At 31.4% G+C, this 25,006-nt stretch overlaps 1 protein-coding gene across 2 annotated transcripts in view; it reads left to right on the forward strand.

Moving 5' to 3' along the window:
* Positions 1–4,019: 4,019 nt before the first annotated feature.
* The window catches only part of LOC117924906 (receptor-like protein 9a), a 61,322-nt gene continuing 40,335 nt past the window's right edge, over positions 4,020–25,006 (forward strand). Inside the window, exons 1-4 of one of the 2 annotated variants that reach the window (XM_034843643.1) lie at positions 4,020–4,384; positions 6,569–6,715; positions 9,677–9,823; positions 11,369–13,727. In XM_034843643.1, the coding sequence (XP_034699534.1) occupies positions 4,039–4,384; positions 6,569–6,715; positions 9,677–9,823; positions 11,369–13,551 (2,823 nt within the window). In that variant the 5' untranslated portion in view covers positions 4,020–4,038 and the 3' untranslated portion in view covers positions 13,552–13,727. Of the gene's footprint in view, positions 4,385–6,568; positions 6,716–9,676; positions 9,824–11,368 lie in introns of those variants that run through there. The other variant, XM_034843644.1, reaches the window with a different exon arrangement.

The raw sequence follows: 25,006 nt of genomic DNA on the forward strand, positions 1-25,006 counted from the left end.
ATGACTTATTATAAACTTTTTACTAAATAGAAAAAGCCAAAATATGTAACTTTTTCTAAATATAAAAAATAACATATTGATTTTTTTTACTTTTTAATACTTAATAAAAATAAAATATTATAAAAATAAACAACCTAATATTTAACACTATTAAGCATTAAGGTTCTATTTAGAATTAAGTAAAAAAACAAACACCACCTAACTACCCTTGACAGCTTGCGAAGAAAAATCAATAAAATATAGAAAAGTCTACTTTAGCAATAGACCCATTGGAGGGGCATTCCATAACTCATGTAACTACTTAGAAATTTACATTAAAATTCTCTTGGAGGTTCTCCCCTAATAAGAAATTTCACTTTATATACGGTAATAGGTAGGATAAAATATCAATTATACTAGAAGAATTTTACCTTCTTCACTTGCCAAATCAATTTCAAATCATCATTAAAGAAGTAGAATAAATCATTTATTTTGTTTAATCAATATACCAATTATATATTCATATTTTATTTATTATAGGTTGTGAGTAGTCTTTGTTTTCCTTTTGTGTCTTCTCTCTGTGTATATATTGTAAAAATTCAATGACATGGAATTGAAGTTTTCTGCCTATTCCATTAACCTTTCCTCTTTAGAGTACTTATCATTGATTGCGGTACCCTATTAATGATGAAGATGAAGTGCACTGGAGTCAAAGAGAACGTAAAGCCTACGAAGAAGACTAACAATAACGTGTGGAATTTGTGGACAACAAAATTAGATATGACCATGAGGACAAATCACCATGCGTGGAACCTGGAGGTAGAAGTTGGCATCAATTTAAGTCAACAAGTATGGAAAAATATTCAGGAAGGGAAAATAATTAGTGTGGGCCATAGATGATAGGCAACATGGGTTGATTGATGTGTCTAGGAAAAGTAATTATTGATAAATTTTTCTAAAACAATGAACGACAATTTCCTTGAAAAAATTTATTGAAAATGGTTCAAAATTGTAATTTGGAAAGTATTGAAAAAAAAAATTCAAATATTTTTTAATTTTACTTTATAAAATAAAAATTTGTTTGAGAATTTTAAATATTTTAATTTGTTTTCTATATTTTAAAATAATGTTTAGTTACAATGCTTTATTTTTATCATTTTTCATATTTGTATGATTATTTTTTAAAATAATCATTAGAAAGTAAATGAAAACAACTAAAATTGTTAAGGAATTGTTTTTAAATCAGTTTTAAAAAATAGTTTTTAAAAACAATTTTCTAGTTTGGAAACTAAATTTTGAAAATTAGTTTTTTATTCCTAAAATTAAAAAAAAGTATGTTTAATTGTATTAATAAAAAGAGATATATAAAACAAGTAAAATAGAAAGTTTGTTTCAAGTTTTTTTAAATTGAGTATTTTCTTCTATTAACATGATAATATAAAAATTCATTCTTAATTTTATCCTAAAGTCTTAATTGAATATAATATTATTGTCCCAAAAATTCCTAATTTATGAAACTTGTGATTTTGCAAGCATTTAGGGAATAATACCTGGAAAAAAAACAGCATTTCAAAAAAAATAAATAAATAGATGATATTTTCTTTATGTATTCTTGAATTGATGATTTTCCTTTTTTTTCCTTATTTTTTTCCCCTCATGGTGGAGGCATTTACCATTGCTACGGAAAATTACCTTTCATGCACAAGTAACCTTACCATAAATGTGTGTTTCTAATTTTGCAAGCCATAACTTTTACGCCTAGTTTAATAATAATAACAAATAAATAATATTTATAAAAATAAATAATAATACCAATAAAAAACGAATAAATTAAAAAAGGAAAATGACAAACATATAATAATAATAACAATAATAATAGGAAAAATATATTAATTAAATAATTTTATTTTGAAAAATCCTAATTTGAGTCCACCGTCTATTTGTATCCTATAAATATCATGCTAAAAACGTTTTTGATTTTTTATGCAAATAATTGAGAAAATCTAATTTACCTTTTTTATTCTCAAAACTTTTAAACAAGATTGTTTTCACTTCTACAAGGTTGAGAAAGAGATTTAAATCCTCTCAAATACTGAGGATTTAAATTATAGGTTGAGAAAGAGAGAGAATAGATCTACTAGCAGCTCATATAGTGTTATGCAAGTGTTACGTAGGTGTCACACAACAAGACTTTGGGATAGCTTCCACCAAGTAAAATTGTGAACTATGATTTTGAATAATGGATTAATGAATTAAAGCCTCTAACCCCATGAGTTATACATTGGCACATTGTGCGGATGGTTTTCCACATAAAAAATCCTTGTGTTGATTATTCTTTAGGCTTCCTTAATTTAAAAAAAAAAAGAAAAAGATAGTTAAATAATTGAAGATATTTAATTTGGGTTCAAACGGGTTGAAACACCTACCCCTCTACCCCTTCTAGATATCTCATAACTTTCTCATGCATGTGACACTAACTATTCTCTTGTGTTCAAGGAAAACGTCATTCTTGTTGCTTATTAACGTCTGCCCTCTCCTTCATGGTTGAATGATGAAATGATCAACTCGATGCCATAACCCTCCACAACTACCATTTTTTTTTTATCCATATAGCTAATTAACTAGCTAATAAAAGTAAACTTAAAGCTTAAGCAATATTCCCTCTTCTCTTGATGACTTTTCAGAAGGTATAAAGAAGCTGCCCTTTATTTCCAGCTCCCTTCCAGAGACTCTTTAATTCAGTTTGGAATCTTAAGCCACGTCTGCATATCTGTTTTGGGTAAAAAAAATCAATCAAACTCAAAGGAGTGACAGCCAGTGTTTTCTACCTTTCACATGCATCATAATTTGTTGGTTTCATCCATTCCTACACGCTTTCGAAAAACAAATCCTAGCTTTCACATGATGCCTATGTCCGGATGGATTGCATTTTCGACAAAAGACAAATCTTTTGCCCGGATTCCTTTATTATATTGTTGTTCACATATATGGATATATATTTGCCTTGGATTCCTTTCTTCATTGCTATGTTTTAACTCGATGCCATAACCCTCCACAACTACCATTTTTTTTTTATCCATATAGCTAATTAACTAGCTAATAAAAGTAAACTTAAAGCTTAAGCAATATTCCCTCTTCTCTTGATGACTTTTCAGAAGGTATAAAGAAGCTGCCCTTTATTTCCAGCTCCCTTCCAGAGACTCTTTAATTCAGTTTGGAATCTTAAGCCACGTCTGCATATCTGTTTTGGGTAAAAAAAATCAATCAAACTCAAAGGAGTGACAGCCAGTGTTTTCTACCTTTCACATGCATCATAATTTGTTGGTTTCATCCATTCCTACACGCTTTCGAAAAACAAATCCTAGCTTTCACATGATGCCTATGTCCGGATGGATTGCATTTTCGACAAAAGACAAATCTTTTGCCCGGATTCCTTTATTATATTGTTGTTCACATATATGGATATATATTTGCCTTGGATTCCTTTCTTCATTGCTATGTTTTCACACTAATCACATATATGTATATGCACTTAAAAGCGCTTCCATTCTCAATCTCAATCAGTGTGAAAACGTAGCAATGAAGACGGAAAGTAGAAAAAAGAGATGGAGACATATATGTGAAACATGATGTAAGTGAAAAACAGGCGTCAATACATGACTTATAATTTGAGGATCCAGAACGCGTTCAGACTTGAAAATCTTGCAGAAACTGCATTTCACGTGTAGAACGAGTGATCTGTAGAACAAGGTATTCATAACGCGTTAAGACTTGACTTAATCCGTACAAGTGCGACCACTTTTTTGGAAATATAACATTAAAATTAAAAGACATAATTATTTTTTAGAAGTACGACCACTTTATAAAAAAAATGTTTAAAATTGAAGAGAGATGCAATAAATAATTTTATATTAGGCTAAAGTCCTGTACAAATATCTTAAATGGAAGTATCTTAGTTATTCAAAATTTCAAACTCGGCAGCTGTAAATTTTATTATAAATATGCATCCTCAAGTATAAGAATACATCCAGCAGTAAATAGCAAACTGGGAACTGCAAGATGGAAGTCTCTTCCAATTTGTATCTTGCAGTTTATGGGACTTTTTTAAGTTTACTACTTGGTTATGGAAGTTTAGGGTGCATGGAGGAAGAAAAAGTTGGTCTTTTGCAACTTAAAGCTTCCTTCAATCACCCAAATGGCACAGCCCTTTCTTCTTGGGGAGCAGAGGTTGGTGATTGTTGCAGATGGGAAAATGTCACATGTCATAACAAAACAAACCGAGTCACCCGACTTTCTCTCAGTGATATCAGACACTTTGAGTTGGGAAAGTGGTCCTTGAATGCCTCCCTACTTCTTCCCTTCCAACAGCTTCAAATTTTAGATCTGTCTTTGAACGACTTGACAGGTTGGTGGCTCTCTCTCATGCCTACGTTTTTTTAATGTATCATCATTCCTTCTTCCATAAATTAATATGATTGACTTTTGGTTACATGGATTGAAAAAGCATCATAATTTTTGTCAAAATATTTTACGCAGGTTTAATCTAATGTTGAAGAAAAAAATTATTTGATTCGAAAGAAGAAGTTAAAAATAAAAATTAAATTTTTATTAATTTAAAATCCCTTTTTTTTATTCCACTGTACAGTACTACCTCATTTCTATACTCTAAATATATATATTAATGTTATTAATTATTTATAATATTGTATACGAGAGCTAGGGATTAAATCTTTTACTTTAATTCATTAGAAGTAATGAGGAAAGTTTTACTTTCTCACCATTATTAATAAAAGAATTAAATAAAATTAATTTTCTACCAAATTAGTTATTTACCTAAGTTGATTAGAGATGTCCCTAGTTAAGCAAGTCCTCCTATCTTATTTGTGTTTTATACCATATGGATAAATAAATAAAGAATTCACATAGGCAATTGGATAAAATCACAAAATCTAGACTAGATATAGATTGGGCAAGGAGGGAGATGATATATAGCAAAAGCATTCCAATGCCTGTTTCTTTGCTAGCCATTCTTTAGTAGCCTTGCTAATAAGAAAATAGATAAATATATTGCATTTCCTAATTATCTGCAGTTGAAGTTGAGTGTACAATTACCCGTATGAGTTGAATGTTTGCAACACTTCAATGGCTTCTTCCTAAGTACTGTAAGGATGCACTTGTAGTAATTTATAAAAGACTAATGTAGTATTTGTATTTTTACTTAAATCTAAACAAAATTTAATGTAATTTAAGAGTATTAAGTATTAAATTATTTATTTTTATTATTATTTTATTTCTGTTAAGTATTAAATATTAAAAGGATGATAGTTGTATTGAGATTGTGTTTTGATTGTTTCCAAAAGTTATTTTTAGTATTAAGCAAAAAGTTAATTTTGGCTTTTTCTATTTAATAAAAAATAAAATAAAAAAATAAGTAATAAATAAAAAAAGAAAGTTAAACCAAATTATCTAAAGTTCAAAAGCAAATTGAAAATTGGTTTTTTCTATTCAATTAAAAAGATTTTAAAAAAAGCAATAAGTAAAAAATAAAAATTAAACCAAATTGTCTATAGTATGAAAGCAAATGGCATTTAGTATTAAATTAAAAACAAATACCATCTAAGTGTTGTGTCTCCCAACGAAGAGGAATTTAGAGTGTGACATTGAGAAGAGGAAAAGCAAATAAATATATTAAAAATTATGAAATGATAAATATATTAAAAATTATGAAATGATAAAAAGAATTTGATTTGGAAGTAAAGGAAAAAGGTGAAATAAAGATTAATGGTTAAAGTAAAAGTATACCCATAAGATTGGATGTTGGGGTCTATCATTCCTTCAATGCTTATCCAATGCGTCAACTATGTATTGGACTTAGATAAAGTTGAATTTCATAATCAAATGAACTTAGCTTGGGGAATATTGTAACAATAGCCTAATCCTCAAATCCTCATAAAATTATTTTCTAAAGCAAGCTTTAATGATTTAATTCCATTAATAAAGTAACTCTCAATATGACCAGTTATCTATACTTGTGTATTATTATACTTTTGGAACTAGCTTGTTACTTATTTGGGTTATAGTAGAATGATGGGCTTTAGCAAGTTGCAATAGTACAAATAATGCCTTTCGACTTGCATACCAAATTTTAGGCATTTTAAGTTTTATTGCAATTGACATAAGTAGTTTGTTTTCTAATCGAATTGAATAAAACCAATTTATATAGGCTTTTGGTTGAACAACGTAAATCATTCCGTAAATTTTGTATTTTTTATTTTTGTACTCTTATTTTCTTTTTCCTGTTATTATCCTTTGTCATGGTTTTTCACAATATATATTATCATTTTTTTCTTTTTTTTCCACATCCTCATGCTCTAGTTTTTATTCATTTTAGTTCTTAAATATTCTCAACTAAAATTTTAAGGTAATCTCAATTACTCTTTGTTTAATTTTGTAGTTACTATTTTGAAATATTTTGTTGTCTTGGATATTCTCATCGATGTTTCTATTATACCCACTAACTAAAAATTAGTCGGAACTTTCAAATCCACAAGCAATAAGTATAAATATTATTTATTTATTAATATTGCAGGCATTCAAGGCTTACTAAGATTGAAAAAATTACGAGTTCTAAATGTTAGACTGAATGAGTTGACAACAATTCCAAATTTAAGTGCCCTACCTTCACTCAAGGTTCTGGATCTTGGAGTCAATTATATAAATTCTTCCCAATGGCAAGGTGTGTGCATCTTAACTTTAATAAAAGCATGTGGTATATCTTCAATGCTCTCCTAATACTAACCTATGTATCATTGTTTGATAAAACTAAAATATTTGAGAAGATTGGAGGTGTTGAATCTAATGTTTAATAGTTTAATAGGTAGTATTCCACTGATTATGTGTGAAAAAAAATTTCACGAAATAAGAAATGATACACATCTGGCTTATAAATAGAATGATACACATATGGAATTTAGGGGAACCCAAAGCCCAACCCATTATAAAGAACACAGCTATCTGCAGGGGCAGAGCTCACCAGCTCCTCAAAAGTCTACAAAAAATATTCAAAAGAAAGTGATTACCAATTTACCATAAATTATTTGCATGTGGAATGGAGAAAATAATTTAGATATGTAGAAAGTAAAATTTCAATGAAAATTGTAAATGACAATTAATAAGATGGGGAAAATGGTAAAGATAAGGATGAACAAGTTCAGTTGGTACTTGTATAATAAATGTAGGTGCAAGTACTTCATGATTGAAATATCCAATCATTTTGATTTAAAAAAAGACTAAATATATATATATATATATATATATATATATATATATATATATATATATATATATATATATATAGTCTCTTTAATTTTTTTTTCATAATAAAATGATGATTTACATAATTTCAATTTATTTAAGAATATAAATGAAATAATTATACATGTATAATTTTTTTTTTAATACGATAGTGTTTAAAAATATTTAAAATTTTATTTAAATATTTATTTTGTATTTAATTAGTATACAAAGAATTAAAAAAATAAAAAATAGATCATTAAAAAATTATCAATATAATTTTTAGGTTTCCAATCAATAGTTTAATAGAATTTGAAAATAAAATAACAAAAATTTGTTTTATTTATTTATGGTATAAAAAGGTTTATTTTTTATATTTGATTTTTTTTGTATAAATTTAAAATTAGTATTTTAGGGAAGGTAAACTAAGCTTTAGTATTTTTGTGGCATTAAATAACATCTCTTTCCTTATACCTAAGGCACCTTTCTTCTATGTTTTACACTCCATTTACCACCTTTCTAATTTTTTTTCATCTTTCATTAAAATTTCTCTAATTATTAACTTTTTACAAAAAAATGAATATTAAGTTTATTGGGTAGTAGTCCAACTTTTATTGTCTTCTTTATGGGTTCCTTAATTTTTTGAATATGTTAGCTCAATTTAAGTGAAATCCAAGAATGAAAATCGATTTCAATTTTAACTTGGAACAGTAATAATAAGTGGCAATTACATTATTCTTACAACTATTTGTTATTTCTTCTCTTGGTCCTCTCTCCATCTTTTTTTCATCTCTCTTTATATACTTTTAATATAAGATTAGATTGTGTGTTGCCCCAGGAAATTAGTGTATTATTATACTTTTTCAACCAACTTGTTACTTTTTTGAGCAATTGGTAAGCAATTTGAGTAGGAGTTGTGGTAAGAAACAAAAGAGCTTTTATGTGCCTTAGGGCTTGTTTGTCTGATTTTTAAAAAGTAAAAAAAAAAACTCTTTTTCATGCTCAATGAGAGTTTTTATGTCTATTTCATTAATTTTATTCAAAGAATTTATCATTTGAAAAAGGGTTTTGTGCAACCTAGGAAAATGTAGTTTTTTTTGTAGATGTTGTATTTTGATTTAATTTTATTTTTTTCATGTTTAATAATATTTTTATAATACCAATATTGTTTTCTAAAAATTGTGACGGTTTAAAACAAAAATAAGAAGCCATCCCAAAGACTGTCATTGCAGTTTCTGTACCCCCACCACGTAGGGGTTTGATACCTGGCCTCTAGACTATGTAAATGAATCTTTCATTTATATATAGCTGGCCCAAGAGTTGGCAAAAGGCCCACATGCAATCATAAGGCCTCGGCTCTGATAACTAAGCCTGGGCCTTGGGCCTTGGGCCAGGAACAATGGATTTGGACTGGGCGTGGGCTGCATCAAATATTTTTCGCTTGGATTGGAACACAAGGAACCTAAATTAGAATTTCAAAAATAAATAAATTTCAGGACAAGTCTTATTTAATATCACCAGCTCTCAACTATAAAAATCATAAGCAAGATAGGCTGCCCAGGGAAGCAATAACACCAGCTACAACCTGTCTTCTATAAAATTCCAGATAATGTATTTAAGTACGGAGAATCAGAGGAAGGTGTTGTAGCTTATAATGACTTCTAGCTTACATACCAAATTTTAGGCATTTTAAGTTTATTGCAATTGACATAAACTAGTTTGTTTTCTAATCAAATTGAATAGAACCAATTTATATAGGCTTTTGGTTGAAATCGTAAATTATTATGTAAATTCTACATTTTCTGTTTTTGTTCTCTTATGTTCTTCTTCCTATTATTATTTTATATTGTAATTTTTCACAATATATATTATTACCTTTTTCTCTTCTTTTTTTGCATCCTCATACTCTAGTTTTTACTCATTTTAGTTCTTAAAGTTTCTCAACTAAAATTGTACGGTAATCTTAATTACCCTTTCTTTGATTCTACAGTAACTTTTACAAATATTAGTTTCAAATAATTAAGTTATATTTGAAACTATTTTAAAATATTTTATTGTTTTGGATATTCTTGTCCATGTTTCTATTATGCCCACTAACTTAAAAATTAATCACGAGTATAACTTCCAAATCCATAAGCAATACATATGAATATTATTTACTTATTAATATAGGCTTCCAACGCTTACTAAGATTGAAAAAATCATGAGTTCGGAATATTTGATGGAATTAATTCAAAACAATTCCAATTTTAAATGCTCTACCTTCACTGAAGGTTCTGAATGTTGAGTTCAATAATATAAATTCTTCACAATTGCAAAGTGCGTGCATCTTAACTTTAATAAAGGCATGTGGTATATCTTAAGTTTGCTCTTAATGCTAACCTATTTGTCCATTGTTTGATAGGACTAAAATATTTGAGCAGGCTGGAGGTGTTGAATCTAGAGCTCAATAGTTTAATGGGTGGTATTCCACAGATTATTGGCACTTTGACCTATCTTAAATCCTTATATCTTGGCGGCAATAATTTAAATGGATCTTTATCCATGGAAGGTAAGTGGCTAGGATTTTAAATTTTTTATGGATTCCAAACATAGATTTGTTAACTAGTTCCCATGTGAGTGCTATTCTAAGTTGCAAATATACTTATTCCAATTTGTAAAACAAGCTTTATTAGAGTTAGAAAATAAAATTGAAACAACTGAATTTTCTTTAATTACATTTCACATTGCACTTTTTATGATTCATCATATTTTGATTTAAAATTATATTTTTAATACTTTAATTTTTACCCTGTACTTCCTTTATGATTCATCAATTTTTTTTTTTTTTATCTAAATTGAACTTTTAACCACACACATCACGTTGAGTAACACCTATACACAAAAGTATGACTTATTCGCAATTCTAAATTTGATTGATAATTTTAAGTTTGATGACACATGCACATGTACAAACATCATATTGAGTTACATAGAATCAATCAATAGAGTCCATTTTGAGGTCAATTTTATCATGTTTAAGGTAATAGTACAATAAATATTAGGCTATGTTTGGTTCTTGGAAAGTTCTAAAGAAAAAAATCTTAAGGAAAATAAATTTTTCATGTTCGATTGTAATGCTAAAATTATCAAAGAAAATTAATAAAATATAACTAAAATCAGTAAAAAAACTTATACATACTGTAAACATTTAATCTTCATATAAAAAAAGTTATAATAAGTGAATTGAGTTTGAAGTATTATATATAAATAATTTATTAACTTTAATGTTATGATTGGTTACTAGAAAGTATTAAGGAATAAAATATAAAATGTTAAGAAAAATAATTTTTTCATATTTATTTTACTAGGAAAGAAAATTATATATATTTTAATTATTTAATTTTTATATATAAGAGTTAAATAAGTGAAATAAATTTGAAGTTTTATTGACTTTAAATGTATTTTTTAGTTTGCTCCACTTTTTCTTTTCTTTTACCTTCTCTCCCAATTTTTTTGCCTTTGCATTTTTAATCAAACTTTCTAGCAACCAAACATAGCATAATGTATTTATTTTTTCTATGCTTTTGTCTCTCCTATTTTTCCTTGACATTTAAGTCTTCCATTTGCATCTCTTTAATTTGCTTTTTATCACTAAAATTTTCCTATTAACTCTATCACACAACTTTAAAAAATTTAAATAAAATAGTAGTGTCAACTAAAACATGTAATTGACAAACATTATTTTAGAATATATTTTAAGAATTAAAGGAGAAAATAGTACGAGGAATAACATGTGCAATAATTATAAATGTAGATTTGAACGATGAAATTTTCTTTGGCATTTTAGATATTAACAGGCACATGTTTGGCTTCATAAAAATGCCAGGGAATTTTATTTTTCTAAAACAAGAAATAAAAAATATTGAGAGGCTAAACATATTTATTATTAAGAAAAACAAAAATATAATTAAAAACATATTTAAAAATCATCTACAAGTTATCTTAGGAATTGCGGTGACATATCAGCAAAGATATTCCAGAATACACTTTTTCCTTTGTAGTTATTGCCACTACTTTTAATTGTAATTATAAATTACATGTTTCACTTTTACAGGTCTATGCAAACTCAACCTTGAAAAGCTGGATCTTAATGGAAATGGATTTGAGGGTAGTCTTCCTGCGTGCCTCAACAATTTGACATCCCTACGTTTGCTTGACCTATCCAGAAATGATTTCCGTGGAACTATTCCTCCATCTCTCTTCTCCAATATGAAGTCACTCGAGTACATTTTCCTTTCTCATAATCATTTCGAGGGCTCAATCTATTTTGGTTCACTCTTCAACCACTCCAGACTCAAGGTTTTCAAACTTTCTAGCAATAACAAGTATTTGAAGGTTGAGACTGAAAATCCAACATGGCCATTTCCTCTATTCCAATTGAAAATTCTCCAGTTATCCAACTGCACCCTCCAGGTTGTACCGAGCTTTCTTCTGAGTCAATATGATTTGAGAGTGGTCGACCTTAGCCACAACAATATAACAGGAGATACCCCGACATGGTTATTAGACAATAATACGAAACTAGAATACCTAAGCTTTGGAAGTAACAACTTGACAGGTGTTCTTGATTTGCCCTCAAATTCAAAACATTCCCACATGTTTTTGCTTGATTTCTCCTCGAATTGCATTCACGGAGAGCTTCCAACCTTCATCGGCTCAATTTTTCCAATGTTGGAGGTCTTCAACTTGTCTAGAAATGCATTACAAGGTAATATTCCTTCCTCTATGGGAGACATGGAACTGTTGACATCTTTAGACTTGTCAAATAACAATCTCTCCGGACAACTACCGGAGCACATGATGATGGGTTGCATCTCATTGAAAGTTTTAAAGCTATCCAACAACAGTTTAAATGGCACTCTTCCTACAAAATCCAACTTGATAGATTTATTCTCTTTGTCTTTGGATAAAAATAACTTCTCAGGAGAGATTTCTCGTGGATTTTTGAATAGTTCTTCTCTACAAGCATTGGATATCAGCTCTAACTCGTTGTGGGGTCAAATTCCAAATTGGATTGGAGACTTCTCAGCCTTGGAGACACTTATCTTGTCTAGAAATTATTTGGATGGTGCTATGCCAACAAGCTTTTGCAAACTCAATGAACTACGCTTTTTAGACCTTTCTCACAACAAAATTGGCCCGCCACTTCCTTCTTGTACCAATCTAACAAACATGAAGTTTTTACATTTGGAAAGCAATGAACTAAGAGGACCTATACCTGATGTTCTGGTTGAAGCTACATCTCTTGTGACATTGAATTTGAGGGATAACTCACTCTCAGGCCCAATTCCCCCTTGGATTAGTTTACTTTCAAAATTGAAATTTCTTCTCTTGAAAGGAAATAAACTTGAAGACTCAATTCCTATTCATTTGTGTCACCTCAAATCAATCAGGATACTGGATCTTTCTCATAATCATCTTTCCGGATCCATACCTCCTTGCCTAGATGATATAAATTTTGGAAGAGAAGTTGCATTAATGGATGACACATTTTCTAGAGATGGCTTTACATGGTTTATACTTGAAGGCTCAGAAACATATTCATATCAAACTCAGATTTTAAGTTACGAGGGTATGTATTTCAATTTGAAGACATCCACTAAAAGTGAAGAAATAGAGTTCACAACAAAGAATAGGTCTGAATCTTATATGGGAATCATCTTGCACTTCATGTCTGGACTGGATCTTTCAGGGAACGAATTGAGAGGTCCAATTCCTCCAGAAATTGGAAATCTAAGTGGGATTCTTACTCTAAACTTATCATACAACCAGTTGACAGGATCTATTCCACATACATTTTCCAACCTAAAGGAAATAGAAAGCTTGGACCTATCCCACAATAGATTGACAGGTCAAATTCCACCACAGATGGTAACAGAGTTAAACTTCTTAACGGTCTTCACTGTCGCTCACAACAATTTATCATGTAAGACTCCAGAGAGGAAGTTTCAGTTTGCAACATTTGAACAAAGCAGTTACGAGGGCAACCCTCTTCTATGTGGGCTGCCATTAGAGCAAAGTTGCACTCCCTCTTGTGTCCCAAATGGTGTAAAACCCCCAGTTTCAAACAACAGAGAAAATAGCTCTTGGGAAGCCATATTCTTATGGAGTTTTGGAGGATCATACGGTGTGGCATTCTTAGGCATTGTTGTTTTTCTCTACTTGAACTCCTATTACCAAGAGATGCTCTTTTATTTCATTGGAGAGCATGTCCCTTTTCTTCGATTGAGGGGTTGATAAGCAAAATCCAGTGTCCAAATAAATGAACTTTTGTATGTTTGATTCTGCTATTAAAATGTAGTTGCTACTGAATAATTTTATTTTTCATTAGTGTGCCAAGGTGTGATTTCTACTTCACGATTTTATGTTTCAAAATTATCTTTCAATAACACTTCCAGGGATGACTTAACTAATGTTGTTATTATCTAATTTATCCCATTTTGAATATGGGAATTTATGAAAACATGAATACCTGGATTTAGGGAAACAAGGGGAAACATTAGAAACAAGGGGAAACATTAGAAACAAGGGACCCAAATTAAAATTAAAAAATATCGACAAAACAAAAGTTAATCAACTACTAATGCACATATTGAAGCTATCTTAGTGAAGAAAATAATGTGTATAACTTATAAAACATGCGACATTAGATGATAATTTAAGGAAATTGAAAACTCAATACATTACCACATGCGTTTGCTTGATTTCTCCTTGAATTGCGTTCATCAAGATCTTCCATCTTTCATCGGCTCTATTTTTCCAAGGTTGGGGATCTTAAACTTGTATGGAAATGCATTATAAGGTAATATTCCTTCCTCGATGGGAGACAGGGAATAGTTGGAATCTTTTGATTTGTCAAACAACAATCTCGCAGGACAACTACCTGAGCACGTGATGATGGGTTGAATCTCATTGGAGGTTTTAAGGCTATCCAACAACAGTTTACATGACACTCTTCCCACAAAATCAAGCTTGACACAGTTATCCTCTTTGTCTTTGGATAACAAAGACTTTTGGGGAGAGATTTCTCTTTGTTTTTTGAATAGCTCTTTCCAACAATCGTTGGATGTCAACTCCAACTCATTGATGGGTCAAATTCCAGATTGGATTGGAGACTTCTCAACCTTGGGGACACTTATCTTGTCTAAAAATTATTTGGATGGTGCTGTGCCCACAAGCTTTTACAAACTAACTATGCTTTTTAGACCTTTCTCACAACAAATTTGGTCTGGCCCTTTATCCCTTTGGCAATCTAACATGAAGTTTTTACATTGGGAAAGCAATGAACTAATTGGACCTATACCCCATGTTCTAATTACCTTTCTTGTGACATTGAATTTGATGGATAACAAACTATCAAGCCCAATTCCTCCTTAGATTAGTTTACTTTCAAAATTAAGGGTTCTTCTCTTGAAGACTCAATTCCTCTTCATTTGAGTCAGCTCAAATCAACTGGCATACTGGATCTTTCTCATAATCATTTTTTCGAATCCATACCTCCTTGCCTAGATAGTATGACTTTTGGAAGAGAAGTTGCATTAAAGGATGACACTTTTTCTATGGATTGCTTTTGGACGTTGTGGGGTGGTTCCCCAAAACCATATTCATATGAAAATCAACTTTCGATTCCTGTGGATATGGATTTCAGTTTGTTGACATCTGCTAAAGTGAAGAAATAAAGTTCATAACAAAGAATAGGTCCGAATCTTATATGGGAGACATCTTATACTTCATGTCTAGATTGGATCTTTCATGGAACAAATTGACGAGTGTTATTCCTCCAGAAATTGGAAATCTAAGTGGGATTCATACTCTAAACTTATCTAGAGTTGATAGGATCTATTCCATAGACATTTTCCAACCTAAAGGAATTAGAAAGCTTGGACCCATCCCAAAATGGATTGAAAAATCAAATTCCAGCACAAATGGTAGAGTTAAATTTCTTAACAATCTTCACAGTTGCTCACAACAATTTATCAGGTAAGACTCTAAAGAGGAAGTTTCAATTTGCAACATTTGAACAAATCAATTACGAGGGCAACCCTCTTTTATGTGGGTTGTGCCATTAGAGCGAAGTTGCACGCCCACCAATTCCTTACCTGCAGTCAAACCGCCAGTTTCAAACAACAAAGAAAATAGCTCTTGGGAAGCCATATTCTTATGGAGTTTTGGAGGATCATATGGAGTGGCATTCTTAGGCATGGTTGGTTTTCTCTACTTGAACTCTTATTACCAAGACGTGGTCTTTTATTTCATTGAAAAGAGTGCCCCTTTTCTTCAGTTTAGGGGTTGATAAGTTAAGTTCAATTTCTAAAAAAATGAACTGTATTATTGTATGGACATGCATTTTTCACGTTACAAATCGATGACTTGATTTGCTTTTCTTTATTTGTGAAAAACTAATTTATAAATATTGGAGTCACCATTTTTTTTTACAAGAGAATACAACATAAAAAAAATATGACTCTTTGTTTTGGAAAAACTTCTCTTGGAAAACCCTAGTTGAAGTCCGACGGGCATGTTACCTATCAAGAAAGTACCATAATAATAGCACCCCACTAATCCCTAAATTTGGTGTCTACTATGAAAATTGAAGTAATTATGGTAATTAATGCGTAAATAAATGGATAGCACGAATCAAAGTATAATCACACAAACAAGAAAATAATCACAAAAAGTTGAGAACATACCTTCATAGTCCGTTAGGCGCTTCCATACAACATAATAATTAGTTCAAAGACAACTATATCATAACGTATACAATAAGCATTCCACCCAATATCAATAAGGACATACTAACACAAAAATCAAACAAAGCAAAGTCGACCAATCATAGGAATTATGCATAGATACTATTGTATACAAAAAGATAAGGCAAAGGAGCATACGTTGGTAGCATTTAAAAGCGTTTTTATAAAACTTAAATGGCGAGTAATAAATAACAAATTGCACTATAAGCATTACATACCGATAGCTTTTCAACACATCTAAAAAAAATTGCAAATAAAGTTCACCTATATACCTTATTTTAAATAAAGACGGTGAGGGAAAAGTTTGCATACCTTATTCAGCAAGGTATAGCATTTCTTACAAGGACAATATTTAATTTATAAACTACAAAATCATTGACTTTAAAGGACAAACTTAAATCTAAGTAATTAGATGAATAATAATAAGAAATTAAATATGATTAAAGAAACACAATTGAATTTATGACTGATTCGTTCCCAATTGGTGTCTTAGCTTATTCATGTCCAGCTGGTGCTCCTTGACTGAGGGAGTAATCAACAAAATTTATAACCTATTACACCATGTACTAGGATAGCCTTAGCTAGCATAGCATAGTGGCTATAGGGTCATTCACTGGGAAGGGTTTTCAACTCACAACTGATACCAATTCAGAGTTAAATTGGTGTTTTTTCATTTCAAGGTTAGCTTAAAAAAACATAAAGATATTTGAGTGAAAAAGGTTTGGTTTTAAATTAACCAAAAATAAAGTAAGGGAAATTACTTATGAAGAAAAACATTCCTTGGAGGTTTAGGTTCACAGAGGAGATTCCTCATGCAAAAACAAAGTTCCGGTCATTTGGTTCATTTCCTCGCATTAGAGAATTAACATATAGCCAATTCTCTAACCGGTGTTGTACAGATGCATCCCTTTAATGGATTTCTGCTCTAATTCCCTCTCACTGATGCAACTTGTAATGGCTCGTGCCTCTCACCTAGTATTTACCATTCAAGATGATCTTTAACTTTGGACTTCCCTTCTCAAGCTCGCAAGAGATAACTAATGAATGTCTCCTTTGAGTCCAAAAGTTTACCAAGTATTGGCAATTCTAGAAAATCCTACTTTCAAGTCACTTCCCAAAAGTTCACAAGAGATAAACAAGTGCATTTCAATGGATGGAGGTCACTTGCCTTACCAAGTGTTGGCTCAAGTGAATTGAAGGTGTTTTAAGTTAACTAAAAACATAAAAATCATTAAAGGATCACGCTTTCTCTTCCTTAATGGCTAAAACCATAGAGTTATAAATTCTTGCACTTAGAACCTTTCCCGACAACCTTAACTCCAAGAAACTAAAAGTCTAGTCACTCATTCTCTGAGGAAACTTCCTCAGAGCTTATTTGGCTAGTAAGAAAAACTAGCGAGAAAACACAAATATATATGAAAAGCAGAGCAAGTGCTCTGTAGATAAATTATTTATACAAAAGGTTGTCTCTAAGAGCAAGCTCCCAGAATCTTACATGATATCCCCCCCTTTCAAGAAGATTACAAAACTATATATATGGGGTTATTCACCCTTTGTTCTTACTTAGAGACTAAGGAATCCTATGATAGGTGGATTACAAAGAGAGTTTGGGGATTTAGACATCAAATATCTAAAGCAAAATATCTCAAAACGTCGGTCGGAAATATCAGGAAGCTTCAGGAGAACACTGCAGCTGTGCATAGCTGTTGCACAGATGGCTGCGAAACGGATCCGGCAAATCGGAATTGTCTGTTGAGCCAAGCTATTCGGATAATCTGAATTGGCGGCCGCGGATGCTCTCCGGGTAAGCGTTATAAAATGACCCGGATAAGTCTAACCGGGGAAGTTGAAACGTCCTTCTCCCAAAGGACGTCAGGAGCCGGATGTGAAACATCGGCGAACGGAATTCCTCCTCAGGTGGAATGAGCTGGCGGCGCTCCCCTATCCGGACTCCCTTAGGAGACAATATGGCGGCGCTCGTGAACATCACAGCCCGGATGATAGCATATCCTATCCGGATATGTTGTCCGAATCATTGACTTAAAGTGAGCAAGCCTTCCTACAGCCCACGTTCCTCCGACCTCCTATGGTGTGTTCATACGCCCTATCTGGACATCTTTTGTCATAGATTCCAAAGAACTCTCCTCAATCTCTGATTGCTTTGGTGATCAAAAAATTATCAAAACACCAAAACTTAACACAATTTGATTAGAATTGATTACAAAGATCCTTAACATGCCAATTAAGTTAAAAGGTAATAACTACTATTCAAAAATGTTTAAAAGAGTTAATTACAAACTATTGGAATAACACTTTTTGAGCAGTAATCAATGACCAAACAAAATCCTATTATAATCATAGGTTATTTTGTTTGATGAACAACATACTGTTCCTCAACGATTCCTAATATTATAAAGAAATTTAAAAATCCCCAAAATAATTTAAGCTTTAGTTTGAGAACTAGTTATTTAAACAGATGGAAATTCAAATGAGAGATACAAAATTCATTTATAAAAGCATTATATATGGTGGGACTTATTGATTCTCATTTCCCAAGTCTCCTTTAATTGTTGTCATGAGATTCAATCCATGTATATTCAAAATCCCCTTTAAAAATTTTTTCAAACATACTCAACAAATGAATGTAGCTAAAATCCAAATTCAAAAAATATTAATTAATGATCTTAGGTTAATGATCTTAGGTTTACTAGAAGTAATGATCTTAGGTTAAAAAAAATTCCGAGTCAAGGTAGAAAATGCAATGACAGTAAAAAATTCATATCAGAATTTCAAGATAACCAAACACAGAACAACAACAGGAGAACAAAATATAGTCATCAAATCTAAAATGATTTGATCCGAACCAAAAAACAAAAAGACAAAAGCAGAGGATCATAGGCTTGATTTCCTTGAATACACAAAATAATTAGAGAAAATGGAACCTGAAAGGAAGACGAAGCATACCAAATTAAACAGTCGGAAGCCCTATTACATTCTAACAGTCTAGACTCATACCAAACACTCTTCCCAGAGATCTCTCAACCCTAACCTTTTCTCTGCCCTCTTTCAAGCTTTTCTCTCAAGACGAAAAAAAATGACAGCCGAAAGATTCGTAACAGAGGCGGTTCCCCTGTTTTTATACTACCTCTGAAAACCTCCAAAAAAACTCTGTTATCATATGACCACACCCTCTTAACCCAATGCAATCAGCATGACTCTCCCATCGTCCTCCTATATTCTCGGCCAAACAAGCCTTATTCTAATGAAACTAACAATCCCGCCCTTCTTATAGTCTCAAAATTTAAAATGCAAGCTCAAAAACACAAAAGAGGATAAAACCTAAGTAATATTAATAATTATAATACAAATAAATAAATAAATAAAATAGATACAGTGAACCAAACTTCACCTTTCCAACTACGTCAACACGTCGGGGAAGAAAACCAGCACCAAAGTACTTCACCTTTTCAGCTACACCGAGAATTGCAGGACCAGAAATGGAGCTTTTAAGGCCTGAGATGCAAGTTTTTAACCAATCTTCTCGTGAACGCAGCTCAAGCCAGTCTGATGAAAGCTGCTGATCAAGTTGGAGCTCTGATCAATGGCGTCGTCAATCACTTCGCAAGAAAGGTCAAAGAGGATGGTGTGCTGGCTATCGTCAGCAATGTAGAGGTAAGGGCTCGGGATTGAAACAACAGCTTCGAAACTGAAGACAACTCCGGCGAGGTACGTGAGGAAGAGAACTGTTGCTCAACTTAGGCTGCTCTTCTCTTTCTTCTATATTTCGCTTCTGGCACGGCCTAGGCCGTCCAGCAGTTGCAGCTGAATTCTAGAAAATGGTGGATGGAGGTGCAAAGCTCGGGTGAGAGAGTGGCAACGATGGGAAAAAAATGAGTTTGATGGGAATGAGGGCTTTTGTTGCTGCCATGTGAAGTTGGGAGAGAGAGATTGAGAGAGAAAATATAGGAAAATGAAGATAAATAATCTGGATTCATATGGTCTGGAAAGAAGAGAAAGAAAGGGCATAAAAGAGGTTGAAAGAGTGGACGCCTGGTGGGTGGTTGCTTGCAGTCATGGCAAATTAGATGAGAGCTTTTGACAGTGAGATGGCGGCAAGGACAGCTAGTGGGTGGCTCCGTGCAGTGTAGCTTGGACGGCTAGGGTTCTAGTTTGTATGAGAGGTTGCTTGGACGGCCGAAGCATGCTGAATTATTGTAGGGAAGGGTAGCTGTGGGCTGTATTGATGTGGCCTCAGACAGCTAAAGCTGGATTGAGGTAGAGAGATGGGACGGTTGATGAGACTCTAGTGTGGGTATGAGGTGTGACTTTAGCACTTGATATTGGCTTGATTGCGGTGTTCTAACAGAAAAAATAAATAAATAAATAAATAAACATATTATATTATATTCAATAAATTGAGGTTTGATTGCGGTGTTCTAATAGAAAAAATAAATAAACATATTATATTATATTCACTAAATTGAGGTTTGTTTGGACCAATGCTACTAGCTTGAGCTTCCGGAATATAACGGATCTCCGTAAAGTTAATCATTACAAGTGTTATCACGAATTTGATGGGGAAAATTTTATTTTTTTAACTAAAATAATAATTATTAGAGACTTCAATTTTTAAATTGAAATCATAATTTTCAATTAAAAATTTATTTTTTTGGGTAAAACCTTACTTGGTAAATGAGATTTCATTCTTGAATTAAAGTTGTAATGGTCAATTGAAGCTTCAGGTAAATATTTTTTTCTATTTTAAAATTTAATTAAAAATTATAAAATTATAATTTATTAAAATTAAAAAAATATATTTAATAATAATTATTTATATTTAATCTTAAGAATATAGCAATAATTCAATAAACATAAATTGATAAATAAAATATATTATAAATAAATATTTTATTTACGAATAAATTAATAATCTTAAAATAATAAATTTATATAACATATAAATAAGATATAAAATTATATAATTTATTATTTAAGTATTTAATTTGTTATTTTTTTTACGTATTAATTTATTTTTATTATGTCAAATTTATCCATACGTTCTCTTCTTGTGGAGACATATGAAATTATGTCTTTTTTTCCCGTATATAAATGTTTAGTAGGTATTTTTTATGACTTTGATGAAACTACTAAAAATTATATTTTATAGTCGATGTGGACCCCGCATTTCAGCTCATGCGCTTCCACTCGATGGCGAGCTCAATTTTCATTTGAAAAATGATTTTTATTGATTAAGAAAATAACTTAGAGTCGTCACTTATTTTTGTTTTATTTTTTAAAAGGGTAAACAAAATAAGAAAGAAAACTCTAAATACGACTCCTTATTTTAGAAAAGGTGGTCTACGAAAAAACCGGACCAGGTTCGGGGGTCAGATTACTTATCAGGAAGATACAGTAAAGATCATAACACCCTTCTGAGTCCTTAAAGTTGGGTCTCTACTAATAAAATGAAGCTAACGTGGCAATCGATGAGTAAATCAATGAATATCCTGAATAATCATGCACATATAAAAATTCAGACATGCATAGACAACGATCAGGGGGAAAATGGGTACATACCTGGGCAACGAGCCACCATGCGCTATCAATAGAGAGGGTTAGTGCACAATTTAGGAATAATCTCATGCATGTTAGAGGTAAGATAAATCAATCATGTAAAACAATCAATCAATCGATCATAAAGTCATCCATGTTAGGCCCCCACCAAAGCCCGTTTATTTTCGCATGACTTAATGTCACAGACTCCATTATTTCGGAATTATGAAAAATTCGTTCATGCTTATTAAAATTAAGAGGAGCAGAAGATTGTTTGAAAACCAGAAGGGAATTAAAACTATTTGAGAGAAAATCGGATTTTTGAAATTTATTTGAAAAATTAGAATCTCGAAGGTTATTTAAAAATTGGAGTTTTAGAGTTTATTTGAAAATCAAACTTTTAGAAGCTAAATGTGAGAACGAGAATTTTAAAAATTGAATTTGAACGAAGTTGGAAATTTGAAAAAATGATTTGAGAGTTCGGGATTTTAAATGAGGGGATGAATGGATGAGTGAATAAGTAAAGGAAATGGAATAACAACGATGGTGAAATAATAAAGATTAGATAAATAATTGTGAAAGATAGAATTTTAGAGATTTGAAGGTGTGAATTTAGAGTTTGAAAACTTAAGAATTTATTTGGAGATGAGATCTTTGGTATATGAATAACTGAATAAGTAAGTGGATGGGATAACATTAATAACGAGAATAATCATTAAACGGCGATATTTGGATGGTGGAACTTTTGAGGTTGGAAATTAGATTTGGAGGTCGGGTTCTGATGAATTAAACTTTAACGATTAGAATAAATAGATAATATGGGATAATAATGCTACTTAACGGAAACAATATTTTAAACGAATAGAAAATGAGTAGTGGAATTTTTTAAGATTGAAAATTAAATTAGGACATTGAATTTTTGAAGAGTTGGACCTTAAATAAATAAATAGATAGGGGATAAGAATTTTAATTAACGAAAATAACATTTTTGGCGAGTAATGGAATTTTTAGGATTGAAGGTTAAATTAGGACATGAAGTCTTTGAAGAATCAGACTTTAAATAACTAGATGAATATGAGATAATAACTCTAATGGATGAAAATGATATTTGAACTAATTATTAAATTAAGACATAGGATTTCCTTGAAAGATTTAGATTTTAAATAGCTAGATAAATATGGGATAAATAATTATAAGGGATGAAAATGAAATTTGAACTAATTATTGAAGAATTAAATTAAGACATAGGATTTCCTTGAGAGATTTAAATTTTAAATAGCTAGATAAATATGAGATAAATAATTCTAATGGATGAAAATGAGATTTGAATTAATTATTGAAGAATTAAATTAAGACATAGGATTTCCTTGAAAGATTTAGATTTTAAATAGCTAGATAAATATGGGATAAATAATTTTAAGCGATGAAAATGAGATTGGAATTGATCATTGAGGAATTAAATTAAGATATGTGATTCTTTGAAAGATTTAGATTTTAAATAGCTAGACAAATATGGGATAAATAATTCTAAGGGATGAAAATGAGATTTGAACTAATTATTGAAGAATTAAATTAAGACATGGGATTTCCTTGAAAGATTTAGATTTTAAATAGCTAAACAAATATGGGATAAATAATTCTAAGGGATGAAAATGAGATTTGAACTAATCATTGAAGAATTAAATTAAAACATAGGAGTTTTGAAGGATTAGACTAGATAAATATGGGATAATGGTTCTATTTAATGAAACTAAGATTTAAACGAATATTTGAAGAATTAAATTAAGACATGGGTTTTTTGAAGGATTAGACTAGATAAATATTGGGATAATGATTCTATTTAATGAAAATAAGATTTTAAACGAATATTTGAAAGATTGAATTAAGACAGGGGATTTTTGAAGGATTAGACTTTAAATAACTAGGTAAGTATGAGATTATAATTCTATTTGATGAAAATAAGATTCAAGCAAACTATTGAAAAATTAAATTGAGACATGGGATTTTTTTGAAGGACTTAGACTTTAAATAACTAGGTAAGTATGAGACTATAATTCTGATTGATGGAAATAAGATCTAAACGAGCTATTGAAAAATTAAATTGAGACACGGGATTTTTGAAGGATTTAGACTTTAAAATAACTAGATATATATGAGATAATGATTCTATTTGATGAAAATAAGATTTAAACGAACTATTGAAAGATTAGATTAGGATATGGGATTTTTGAAGGATTAGAATTTTAACTTTAATAAATGAGATTTTTAAAAGATGATAAATAGATACATGCGAAATGATAATAATACTAATTGACAAACACGGTATTTAAATGAACGAAATTGAATAGTGTAAATTTCAAGATTGAAAATTAAATTTGGGATGTTGGATTTTTGAAGAATTAGAATTAGGTTTTAACGAATGAGATTTTAAAAGGTGATAAATAGATACATACCAAATATTAATAATAATTAATAATCATAATGTTTAAGCTAGTGAAATTGAATAGTATAAATTTCGAGATAAAAATATAATTAATAATTTGTCTTTAAGTTGTCTTTAAGTTTGAGCTAACTAAATTGGTGAAGATAAAATAAGATAAAAAAAGTAAAATGAAAATGCATGAATAAGTTAATAATTTACTAAGATTAAAGATCTAAAACTTGTTAGGACATGAAGTAGCTAAATGGGCTCACTCATCATGGACTTGGGTCATGAGAGTGGCTAGCATAAGGAGCAATGGGGCCTTCCATCAGCAACCTTGGGCCTGGGCTCCAACTTAAGCCCAAAACCAAAGCCAACATAGGATTGGGCCTAATGCCCCAACTCAAACCCAAGCCCAAACTTCATATTCTTCACAGCTTGCCCCTCTTAACGCACATCATCCTCAGAGGGAGCCTCCACCACCGGCGGCAAGATAGAGAGAGGAGTCGTGGCGGCGGTTCGGCGGCATCCAGAAGGTGTCGCCGTCATGGTGGCTGATGCAAGTGCCCGCCTGGCCGGAGCGGGTGATGGTGGCTGGTGAGGTGAGCAAGCGCCTCGCCGACGCGGTGCACACAGCAAGAAGATACGGGGAGGGGCGGCATGCGTGCATGAAATGTCGCAAAGCTCTCTAGGCCTCTAACAAACGTGTCGCCGATGAAGACGGCAGGAGCGATGACGAATATGAAAAGGAAGATGGCGGAGGCAGCTTGCATGCTTGGATCCTATGCGTGTAGAAGGGCGGCTTTGGGAGTTCCTGTGGAGATGAGTTGGACGCGGGCATGGTGGGCAGCCAGGTATACCAGGTTCCGCGCATGTGGGTGAGGGATGGGTATGGCGGTTAGAGAGAGAAAAGGTGATGGGGAAGATGGGTGAGGGTGACGGCCATGCATGGAACGTGGGTGTGCGG

This window comes from Vitis riparia, chromosome 11 (assembly GCF_004353265.1).
Source record: "Vitis riparia cultivar Riparia Gloire de Montpellier isolate 1030 chromosome 11, EGFV_Vit.rip_1.0, whole genome shotgun sequence".
NCBI lineage: Eukaryota > Viridiplantae > Streptophyta > Magnoliopsida > Vitales > Vitaceae > Vitis > Vitis riparia.